At 41.9% G+C, this 11,721-nt stretch overlaps 1 protein-coding gene across 1 annotated transcript in view; it reads left to right on the top strand.

Annotated features, from left to right (window-relative positions):
* Positions 1 to 6,341: 6,341 nt before the first annotated feature.
* The window catches only part of LOC132983322 (dolichyl-diphosphooligosaccharide--protein glycosyltransferase subunit STT3B-like), a 61,039-nt gene continuing 55,659 nt past the window's right edge, over positions 6,342 to 11,721 (top strand). Inside the window, exon 1 of the mRNA XM_061049589.1 lies at positions 6,342 to 6,981. Coding sequence (XP_060905572.1) covers positions 6,647 to 6,981 — 335 coding nt within the window. The 5' untranslated portion in view covers positions 6,342 to 6,646. The remainder of the gene's footprint in view (positions 6,982 to 11,721) is intronic.

Below are 11,721 nucleotides of genomic sequence, written 5' to 3'. Positions count from 1 at the left end.
TTTCAACATTTTTTTTTTGCAGTTTCTGTTACATAGTGAATATTCTAAATCTCTTTTTAAACATGAGTTAGTAAGTAAGTTTGTAAATACAGGCTCCAGAGACCACTGCAAAAACATGTCTTTCTCTCGGTCTACTTCTTACTTTTTTGAGTACAGTGAACATTTTTGTTTTATTGCTTACAATGTTTTATTCAGAATACCCATCTTCCAAAACATCTCATTTAGGTCTTTTATTTACAGAAAATGAACAACTGGTCAAAACCTGCAGCAGACACTGGTGTGGTTTGCAGCCAAGTGCGAAGCGGTCAGCACACAGGCATCTGGTGAGAGAGTAAATAGCTGCTGCTCCTTCCCAAACGAAAAGGAGAGGCTGTTTGGGCATCTAATTAGGATCCTCCTGGTCTCTTCCCTAGAGGTCTTTTCCCGGCATGTCCAACTAGGAGGAGACCCTGGGGTAGACCCAGAGTTTAGCGTACAGGGCCGGATGGCAGCAGGCTCAGCTAGTTGATGTAGACGTATACCTCTCCCCAGCAATGTCGTCTAGCTCCTCCTGGGGGATTCTGAGGTGTCCCCAGGCCAGATGGGATACATACAGCGAGCTCTGGATCTACCCCTGGTTGTCCGCCTCCAAGGGATATGTCAGCAAGTAAAAACATTTTTTGTTAACACCATTTCTAACAATGTTCCTTTGTCGTAGATACTTGTGCAGACTCAAAAACAACCTCAAAAAGAGATTTAAGTAACATTGAGGTAATTAGTTGTAGTTTTAATAAAGAACTGCAACCAGCTGCAGTGACGGTTCTAGACCACTTTTACTGAGGGGGCCAAACTGGTTGTTTTGTCAGAGGGGAACATTAAACCCAGGTGAAAAACAGACAAAGATGATCGCTTTAAAAATAATAGCACACGTCATTAAATACCATGATTTTTTTGTTGTTTCAGTAACAGTATTTAATACTAGATTGTGAGTCTGGCACTGGCCCCTGTTGGCCCCCGCCTATAGAACCGCCCATGACCAGCTGGAAAGTTGAAACTCCAACTAAGACTTTCAGTGTCGGTGCCTGGTATATAGGTATGTAAAAAAGAATCTCTGCAACACTCTTTCATTACCACATGTTGCCTGTTATTTTGAATGAGTTGAAAGTAGTGTTTTTTATTTTATTTTAAATAGCCTCAGATACACGTCTCACTCGTGAGGTGATGAACAAGATGTAACGAGTCCAAAAAGGACATTAACGTGATTTTCTGTACACTACAGATAGTAGAATACTTGTACATTGAGCCAAAAGCAAAGAGAGCTGTTGAAGCAATAATGCTGAATCCCTTTCAGCAACTTTGTGTGAAAGAGCACCCATGCTGTGTTTATTGTGCACTGTGTGCTGTTTTTTGGCTATCCTTACTCTTTGCTGCTGTAATACTGTAAATGTCTCCCGTGTGGGATGAATAAAAGTTTATCTCATCTTATCCTATCTTATGCTACAGCCTCGTCAAGTATGCAGTAGGCCAATGCCACTGAGTTTGACAAATAGAGACATGGGTTAATGTAGATTATAGGATTGGGTTAAATCAGCAGGTTCTTTAAGCCCACATGGTCACACAGGAACAATTCAGGCATTTCTATAATTCTCTCTGCCTTATCTGCTAAAGGTTATTGCCTCAGCTCAGAAAGCAAACCAGGGGATCAGAGCAAAGCTGCCCATCCATGAATTCTCTCTTTTCAGTGTGTGTTTCTTGCACACAGTATAAATTTGCATGTTCTCCAGCTGTGTTTTACTGTCAGGAAGAGAACAACGTACAGCCGTTATTGGCCTCCTGATCTGACCACGAGATAAAGCACAATGAGAGTTAAAACAAACCGTGCATCACCTCCACCTCAGCCTCCTGCAGAGATCAGCCCCCTTATGGGGGTATGACTTGTTATTTTACACCCTTTTATTGTGCTTTTTGGAAAGATTGGACATCCTAAAATTGCTTTAATAATAATAAAAAAAAACCTTCTGAGCATGCTGCTTTACCTTATGCAAATTCAGTAGAAAAAATAGAGTTTCACTTCCTCGTTACTCTGCAAAAAAAGAGTCAAAAATACTTTTTTGTAAGGTAAAAATGTATCTTGCAGTTTAAAATCAAGTCCTCGTAAACTGAGGTTAAACCTAGACGAGTGCAGAAGAAGAAGATTAGTGTGATTTTCACACAAGCAGCAACCTCGGGTCTTGAAGGGCAAAGTCCTGCAGTTTGTCTAGTGTCCACTTGAGGCTGGCTCCAGAAGTCACATATATACACCACAGGCAACAAAAAAAGCCAGTTTTTACAGTAGAAATGATGGGTGACGTCACTCAAGCTTCGTCCATTCATATTTACAGTCCATGTTTTCACACTGCGTGGTTGTTTTTAATTCACTTTATCTCTTCAGGTCAGAGATGGAGAGATTTCTGGAGAGTTTTTGCATGTTAAGTAGCTTTGCTTTGTGCTTTTTTTTGCAAGTTAGAAATAAAACAAATGGTGAACATAGCATTTCATGATTATATGGCACTGGGTATTTCATTTATTTTAGATTAGGGCTGAGTGATATGGACCAAAAATCTTATCTCTATATTTTTTAGCTGGATGGCAATACACGATATATATCTTGCTAACTTTTTCTGTAAAGAAATAAAAAAAGCATGTTTCCAGCCTGGTACAAAAAAAGTATTTTGGTCTCCAAAGCTCATTAGTGGTACACACTTCATGTTTTATATATGTATTATTGTATAGGACTTTTGCAAACGTTCACATAAATAGGAGAATGGCTGATCTGAGCCATAGGAAAATTTCCATGTGTTATCTGAAAAGCATGTTTTATAGTAAGGTTACTTAATTGTCCTGAAATAAGCTCCTTACCATATGTTTATTTTTTAATAAATGGCATATCTATGTACAAACTACGAAGATAAAAAAAAAAAACCACGTCAGAAATCTGTTACAAATTCCTGCAGCTCAACAGGATATTTGAATAATGCAACTGAAACCATTCACACTTTATCACACCTTCACTCAAGTACACATGACTGGTTTACCACTGCGCTGCAGCAGGGACAGCCTCACCACAAACTGCTTCCTGTGTTTCTGCCAGTCGGAAGTTCACTGCTTCTGCTGAATGCCAGTGCACGGTGCGGACATGTGACAAATGAATGAGTTAGTCTCAATGGCTGCAAAGGTCACCCTCTCTCCCACTTCATTAATTACTGTAACAGCTTCCATTGTTAAAACATGTAATACAGGGTAAGTACAATGATGATACATGGCATGCTTATTTAAGCATGTTATCGCTCTTTTCATATTAGCACTACCAGAGGATGGACTGATGTGTGAATGATAGTCTATATCACTATGGTAAAAGTGCAAAGTCTGAGGAGCAGGAACGAGGGACCATAGAACACATTAACTGGTTAGTCTCAGTGGGTTTGGCAAAGTACAATATGATGTTGTTGTAGGATATGACTCAGGCCTGCATACCAATCAAAAGGTTTCAGAGAAGAAATGTCGACCTTGAACGAGAAATGAAACTGGTGATGTTTTCACAACTATCACATTATGCAAAGTGAGTTTCCAGAATATATTGGCTGTCTCAGTTTTTACCTTCTGCATAAACTGTACGCTCCATAACGTATTATGAGCAGTGTTTAAAGCTAAGACTAGGTATTTGCCACTAGATCAGGGCTCATTAACTACATGTGTCAAAGTGCCAACTTTTTTCTTGACAGACACTTTGAGGGCCGGAGTTTAAAATATGCTTGCACAGAAGCCTGACAGCTGCCAAGCCTGATGTAAAGAAGATGGTGTCAGAGGGCCAATGCAATTTCTCCCATTAACCTACTGTGATAATTTCAGCTATGTCAATTAATTTTAATGTTTATTGTTTTATCAGAGGTCCGGGCTCCTTGACATTTTTTTTTAAATGTGCAGGGTGACATTTTATCGCTCGCAAAATAAGGCCTGTCGTTTTCGTAAAATAATTTCTATTCAATATCTGATTAAATGAGAGACTTTCTCTTCTTTTTTTGACTGATCAGTTTGCCCTCATTCTTAAATGTAGACTATGATAAGGCACAAGCCATATTTCAGTCATAAAAGAGGGGGGTTTGTTTTCAGCTTCAACCCTTTTACGTGCATATTCAGTGCAGCAAGCACAGCTTTTTTTGAGAGCAGTAGTTTGTAGCTTACTCCTGGCGGAATATTTTCCAGTAAAACATACCAACATTAAGTCACACCTGATAAAAACAACCACATATTGATTAAAGGACGATGTGGATATGGGAGACGAGTGTCAGACACTGTGAGGCCAGTTTTTGCCGTTGCATGAAAATTTTGTCTGTTTGCTGTTACACATGCAGCTCCCCTAAACTTCAACAAGTTTTCAGTGGTTCAGTTCATATTAAACAACACAATTTAATGAAAATAAAAAAAAATCTATGTCCTGCTTGTATTGCAATGAATCATGGGTAAGAAAGTCAGTTGAAGTCTGCAAAGAAATTTGTCAAGAGCCCGTCAGATTGGTGAAGTATGGACATTTGAATTCTTCTATTTGAGACTGTTGAAGAGAACAAGTCTTACATGTGCACATTCGTATCACATTCTTTTTGTTCTCAGTTGAGTCGGCCGATTCGTCTCCAGAGGGCTGACTTTGTTCTGTATGGAGGTGAACTTCATTACAGACTCCAAACAGTTCTTTTTGTTCAGAAAGACTTCAGCAGACACTAGATTTATTATCTAGCTCTGAGCTCTTCCCTGGGCAGCTCAGCGCTTTAATCTTAGGACTATCCTTCTCCTTGTTGCTTTGTGTGAGGATGGGTTTTAAACAGACCTCTCTATCTGTCTGCCGATTTCATCCAAGACACACATCTAATGGTCTCAGGTTCCCCAAAGTGTTGGAGAAATCCAGCTTTGATTTATGTGTCAGTGGTGAAGAGTTCTAATAAGAACATTTTGTATTGAAGATCTTTCTCCCCCGTTGACCCACCAGTGCATGTGCAATGATAGGGAATAATAGATTAAACAAATGTTAAAACTAACTAATTTTAATATTCACCAACAAAGAAACACACTCCAGGGCAGCGGTTCCCAAAACGGGGGGGTCGAGACCCCGTGACGAAGTTAGGACACCCCAAAAGGAAAAAAATAGAATCAGGCTGATTTTGTTGCTGACGCTTGCTCACGTTGTGTAAGAAGCTAATGTAAATGCTGTTTACAGTTTAGCAGCACAGTAAAAAAAAATGTAAAGACAAACATTAAAATCACATCATAAAAACAATAGTAAACAAAAAAAAAATGAAAGTTCAAGTAGTGCAAAGAAAATCCAATTAGTGCAAAGCAGCTTTCAGTTTCAGTAGGCTACTCAATTAAAAAAAAAAGAAAAGTGTAGGGCAGTAATGAAGTGAAAAATAAAGTGCTGGTTCTGTGGTTATTTGTTGGAGGTTCTGCACGCACTTAGTGTCCGCAGTTATTTCCATTCACACAGTACAAAACAAGACAACCCCCCCGTGGACCAACGGGATGATTTATCTCTTAGCTCATCTTGTCCTGTAGCTGTTTAAAGCAACATTATGTCGACACACCAGTCAGCGTTTTCTAACTAAATATGAATCATTCTCTACTTTAAAAAAATATAGGCAACGCTAAAACTCAGAATGAATCTTTAACATGTCAAACATTTCAGGGGGGGAAAAAACAACAATATGAATCTACTCAATATTGTCACTGATGGTCTCATTTGCTTTTGTAGGTAATATGGAGGGATCAATATTCATCTCAGACTATTTTCTTACGAGCCAAAAACTCCTCACAGGAGCTTTAACAAGCCAAAAAAAACAGATGTGGAAATCTACAATTGCAGCTACTTAGTTAAATATTAAAAAAAAAAAAAAGGCTTAGGCTACAATCTCTAGTAGTAAATGAGCTCAGGTGTGAAAAAGTAAATAAGTAAATGTCTAAAATCAGGGCTTCGGTTGGAGAAAAACCCGGAACTTGTCATACGGTTTCTTTTTTTTGGGGTCAAAAGATCGCTTCTGTGAAAATTCATTTATTTCATTGGCTCGTATGACTCGTTGTTCGTGTGCCATACGCTCCTCCCGCTGTCTGTCAAACGTCGTGTGTCGCTTTTTTTTGTCCTCTCGCGTTGGAGCCTCTTCATCGGTCGGTGCTGCTCTTCTCTCATTGGTCGCACGTAGCTGTCAGTCAAGCGCGCTCTGCTGTTGGATTGGCTCCCCCCGGAGCTGGATCCTTCTCGGCTGTACCTGTCTCGCTGTGAGAGGCTGACGGCTCCTTCCTGCTCCACAATCAAGCTCCCGCCCCTCCCCTCCCTCCTCCATCCAGCTCCAAGGAAGGAAGGAGGAACTGCCCGAGCCGCATGTGTCACTTCCAGTATGCTGCAAACCCGTGCTGCTATGTGACTGCTCGGGGACTATTTAGCTTAGTTTTGAGGTTGGTGGGAAGCGAGGTTTGAAAGTTTGGACTTAAAGCCGGTGTTTTCGGGGGGTCGTGGGGTGCGTAGGGGAAGGTGGTGCAAAGTGGTTTCGGAAGTGGAGCGTGGCAGCAAAAAAAAGGAAGAAGAAAAGGGGGGGGTGTTTTTCGTTAAAAGAAAGATAGCTTGCTTCTCACGCTTGCGTTGAATATGGCGGAGCATCACCCGGTTACCGACAGCAGACACAAATCCTCGCTGAACTCGGGAGCGTCGTACTCGGGGAACGGGCGGAGCAGCGCGGCGGCGGCGGCCGAGAGAGGAGGAGGCAGCGCCGCGGCGGTTGCAGGAGACGACGGAGGAGGAGGTGGTGGTGGTGGTGGTGTAGTAGGTGGAGGTGGAGGTCTGTCCGGCGGCCTGTCGCAGCCGGCCGGGTGGCAGTCCTTGCTGTCGTTCACCGTCCTGTTCCTGGCCTGGCTGGCCGGTTTCAGCTCCCGGCTCTTCGCTGTCATCCGCTTCGAGAGCATCATCCACGAGTTCGACCCATGGTGAGTTTTTGTTCCCCCCCCTACACACACACACACACACACGACGAAGTGGTTTGACGTGTTTGTCAAGATAGGGTGAGACACACACACACAAGCAAGTTTCTTTCAAACACGTCAAGTGAACGGTCACTGTCACGCCTCACCTTCACACATAATCGGCACAAATTGGAACAAAGGTTAAAAAAGAAAAAAGAAAAAGCAGCTTATAGTTAGTTATTATGAGCTGAGCCATGTTGTCTTTGTCTCTCCGTCATTCTGCTATAAAATTCACACCACTGCATTTGGGCTCTTGATTTCACCTCTTTGCTTAGTGCAATATATTATTATGTAGGGGAAGGGGGGAGGGAAAAGGGGGGAGTGGGGAGGGGAGGGGGGGGTTAGTCTGTCTAAAGGAGGACAATGGTGACAGCTTCATCTGACGCGGATTGAACCCGGAAAGACGCAGCCTCGAGGTTTCCGGCTGAAGTCCTTTCCGACACCGATTTCTTTATTTGTTTACACCTCTGCTCTGATTTGTTGCCTGCAGCAGCACACACAGTGGTCTGTGCACACACACACACACACGCACACACACACACACACACACACACACACACACACACACACACACACACACACACACACATACACATATGTCAGTAAGCATATCATGTTTGGCTTCACAAGTCTTCCTCCTGCATGGGCCTTCCTGCATGCTTTGCTGTTAAATCTGCATTCAGACTTCTATGAAACTAGTAAGTCCTGAAATTCAAAGTAACTCCTAATTCAAGCATGTAAAAGTCAGTATTCACATTCATTTGGCATAGAAAGTTCATTTATAAGACATGGGACATTTGAGAATTTTAAAGTTGAACATTGCTGCAAGACAAACTGAACTATCTGTGCACGGTGTTATTTGCTGGTGGTGAACAGATTTGGCTGTTTTTTTTAGCCTGTCCAGATCTATCGGTTGGTGCTACTAGGGGCTGAGAAACATATCAAGTTTTTAAGATATATCGATATATTTTCAAACAAGATGTAGGGTAAGACAATATGGTTCATATCGATATAGTTCATGTTGCATTAAAATAACGTTACAGAGGTGCCAGGTGACTGACTGTCTGTCCCTCTTAACCCTGCTCCTCCTCTCTCTCTCTTTTATTGTATTTAAGGAACATTTTTATTTTATCATATTACTTTTTAAATTCACAAACAGGTAGTTTATTTTTTCCACGTGTTTTCACTGTTAATAAAAGGCATATCGAGTAACGCCATTCAGCTAAACAATATCGAGACATGAGTTTTGGTCCACATCGACCAGCACCCATCGAGATGTGCCACCGTGCAGTACAGGGAGCTTTACAGGGGCTTTTTTGGTCTATTGCGAAATGCGTCATCTGAAATCTTAGAGGTTTTTGTTATAAAGTATCAACTTCCTGTTTCCTTACTGTTCAAAGGCAGCGTGTAGTGGCGGTGGTGTTGAAGTGAGCATTATTTGATGTCCATGTGATTCGATTGTCCATCATGATGATATAGTTCCCCTGAAATTTTAAACAAACGAGCACCAACACTTGTTCCCAATACTCTGATAATGCATGTGGAGTCAGTAATGAATTCATATGAAGTGACTTTGTTCTGGCAGCATTATTTGATAGGGGAAACAGATAGCATCAGCTGTCATTTCATGCTATGGTAGCATTTTTGACAAGGGAGCACAACTAGACAGAACACCGGTCCTCTCTAATAATATCACATTCTGTGCCAGTTTAACACACACAAGCAGTACGTTTCATGCAATGCACACACACAGTAACACAAAAGCCACACACACACACACACACATAGGTTAGCGTGGCGACTGTGTGAACGTGAGGTGCCCATCATCCCAGGAGTAAAAGCGTCGACGTACTGGAGGATAAGCAACGACCGTTTCCTGGTGCTTGCTCCTCTTGTTGAAAATGACCTCTACCAGTTTTAGTTTTGCCTCAGGGCTATCCATACGCATGTGTGCTGTTCTCTCTCTCTCTCTCTCTCTCTCTGTGTCTCTCTTGCTCCCCAGGGGAAGGGGGGAGTACAGTATGTTAAATATTTAATTTATATTTTCGTAATATTCATTGGTTAAGTTGGGACACTTGGAGGATAAAAACCTCAGCATATGAGCGTGTGATTAAGAAGTTTAAACCTGTTGTGAGATGTACCGTGTTGCAGGAATTATTTTAGATGAATGCATATAATTAATGAAATGATGTAAATCAAGATAAAGACTCTTTGAAGTTACCGTGTTATCCAGTCAGCTAGAAAGACAGATAAAGACAGACAGGTAAGAGACCAACGCTGAGCAGCTGTAGTGATTTTGATGGGTCATTCATAATTCCTTCAGGAGTCAGAGAGAATGCAGCTGAAGAGAGTGAAGCAGGTTTTTACTTAACACGAGAATGAGAGATGGTCATGGAACCTTTTTATAAACTGTTAGCCTGATTTAAAAAAAGTCAGTGTTTTAAAATGTAATTTCCATTAAAGAGAAGTGGCAAAAAGTATTAATAGTTGCTCTCAACTACCGTTCTTTAAAGACAGATGATTGGGGTTGGCAGGTCAAACTTTGAAATAATCGGTCAATGAAATTGCAATCTATGCATCTCTATTATCAATATGGCACCTGATAAATGGATATGGAGGTGGAATGAAATGCAACACTAAGATTAAACATGCATTTTACAAAATCTGAGGGTACACTGTCAGAACACAAATCACCCTAACTTTGTTCTCTGCCTCAAATAGTTCTAAAACAGTTTTCTTATCAGTGCGCATCTGAAGAACATTCACATGCAGACATTTCTGTGACAGGTTCATTTTGGCATCCTCTATGTCCAAGAAGCATCTGATTGTCATACCTCAGAGATAGTGAAGCACCTCCATTTAACAAAAAAAAAAAATTGTCAGCGCTTTGCCTAACCACGGTGATTCTCATTTTTTTTTGCACCAGCCATCAAATTGTTAGTGTTTCATTTCAAAGCCATTACCGACTTGGCCCCTGCCAGAAATGTCCAAGCGTTTTATTTGCACTCTGAGGGACTGTTGCCTGGTCCAAGCCTGCATTGCATCACTGAAAGCATTTAATGATTATTCAGAGACCAGCAGTGTGGATTAAACTGCCAGCTTCATGTCTGTGTGCTGAATGAAAAAAAAAAAAAAAAAAAAAGAAGGGGGCTCGAGAGCTTGGCTGGGCAAGAGTCCTCCAGTGTTTGTGTGTCGCTGTCTGAAGGTTTAATATGCCGTGAACTGAAGTGAAATGTATTTGTACACTGATTCATTGTTCTATCAGTCACCCTTTGCTATCAGGCTGGCAGCACTATGCAAACGAGATGCTTGGATGGCTGGGGAGGTGTAAGTGTGAAGAGGGGAAGTACCTCATCTCTGCCTAACCGTTGGAAATGTGCAACAGGCCGGAGTTTGAACCTGCTTTTTGTTCATCTTTCTACAGGTGCAAAAGGAGTTTCATTCTTTTTAAATGTTACAGGAAAGAAACTTCAAGGTCGTCCAGCAGTAAGAAGGATAAAAGCAGCGGGGTTTCACAGCTTTCTCTGATCGCTGTTTGATGAAACTGCCCTCATGTACAAAACCCATGACCTCACAGCAAGGGCACTGTCATTCTGTGGCTTATCTTTTTACGTTGCCACCAGTTGTATAAAATCACTGCTACCCTGTTTGTTCTCTCTCTCTCTCTCTCCCTCACACGCTCTCTAATGTGTCCTTTTGATGTGGCAAGTTAACTGGCCCTTTCCTTCAGAAGTGCTTGATCGTGCTATTAGATCTGACAGCAAAGCGGGTCAAGACTGGCATTAGGAAGCTGGCACGTAGACGGTTAGCTATGCTTGGAGGTTGGGCTGTGTGTTAATCATGCAAGGAACAGCATCAAAAAAAAAAACAGCTCCATTAGTACTTACGTCTGATGCACTAAAGGTCGCCTGCCAGTGAGCTAGACCTCCCTCAGAGCAAGGTCTGGCAATGAGACGCCATCTGATCCACCTGTCATCTTGGGCTCAAAGCTTCAGCCCTATGAATAATAGCTGGTAGAGAAATGGAGTGCAATTAGTGTCACTTTGCGTCCAGATCTATTATGAAGAGTGACCCGTTTGATGTGGAAGCAGACATGAGACCATTACAGCGTTCAAACCGAGTGCCATCCTGCCAAAACAAAACCAGTTCTTCACTTCACAACTCCAGTTGGTGCCACATTTGTTTGGGTGTTTTAATTAAATATTTTTTAACCAGATGAATGGTTATTATGTTCTCATAATTTTTTAACCCCCACTCCAATACTTACCTCAGCAGTGCTGTGTAGAGCAGAACTTATAATTCACAGCCATCTTGCCTGATGTAACTCAGCTAATCAAATCTATGCATTATTTTATTTTTGGGCATTTCTGGTCTTTATTTGGATAGGACAGTGGATAGAGAGGGAGGGGGATGACATGCATGAAAGGAGTCACAGGTCAGACTTGGACCCGGGCCGCCTGCTTGAAGGGCTTTTTTGCCTCTATGCATGGGGGTGTGACCTAACCGCTAGGCCATCTGCGTCCCCAGTATTTATTTTTAAGTTATATTTTTGGGCCTTTTTGCCTTTTATCGGTTAGGACAGCTGAAGAGAGACAGGCGATGTTGGTAGGAAGTAGCGGGGGTCCGACATGCAGCAAAGGGCCGAGGTCAGATTTGAACCCTCGGTCGCTGTGATGAGGACTGTAGCCTCCGTACATGAGACGT

Source organism: Labrus mixtus, chromosome 11 (assembly GCF_963584025.1).
Source record: "Labrus mixtus chromosome 11, fLabMix1.1, whole genome shotgun sequence".
Lineage (NCBI taxonomy): Eukaryota > Metazoa > Chordata > Actinopteri > Labriformes > Labridae > Labrus > Labrus mixtus.
The sequence above is the reverse complement of the archived record's forward strand: the minus strand, read 5'-3'. Positions and strand labels throughout refer to the sequence as shown.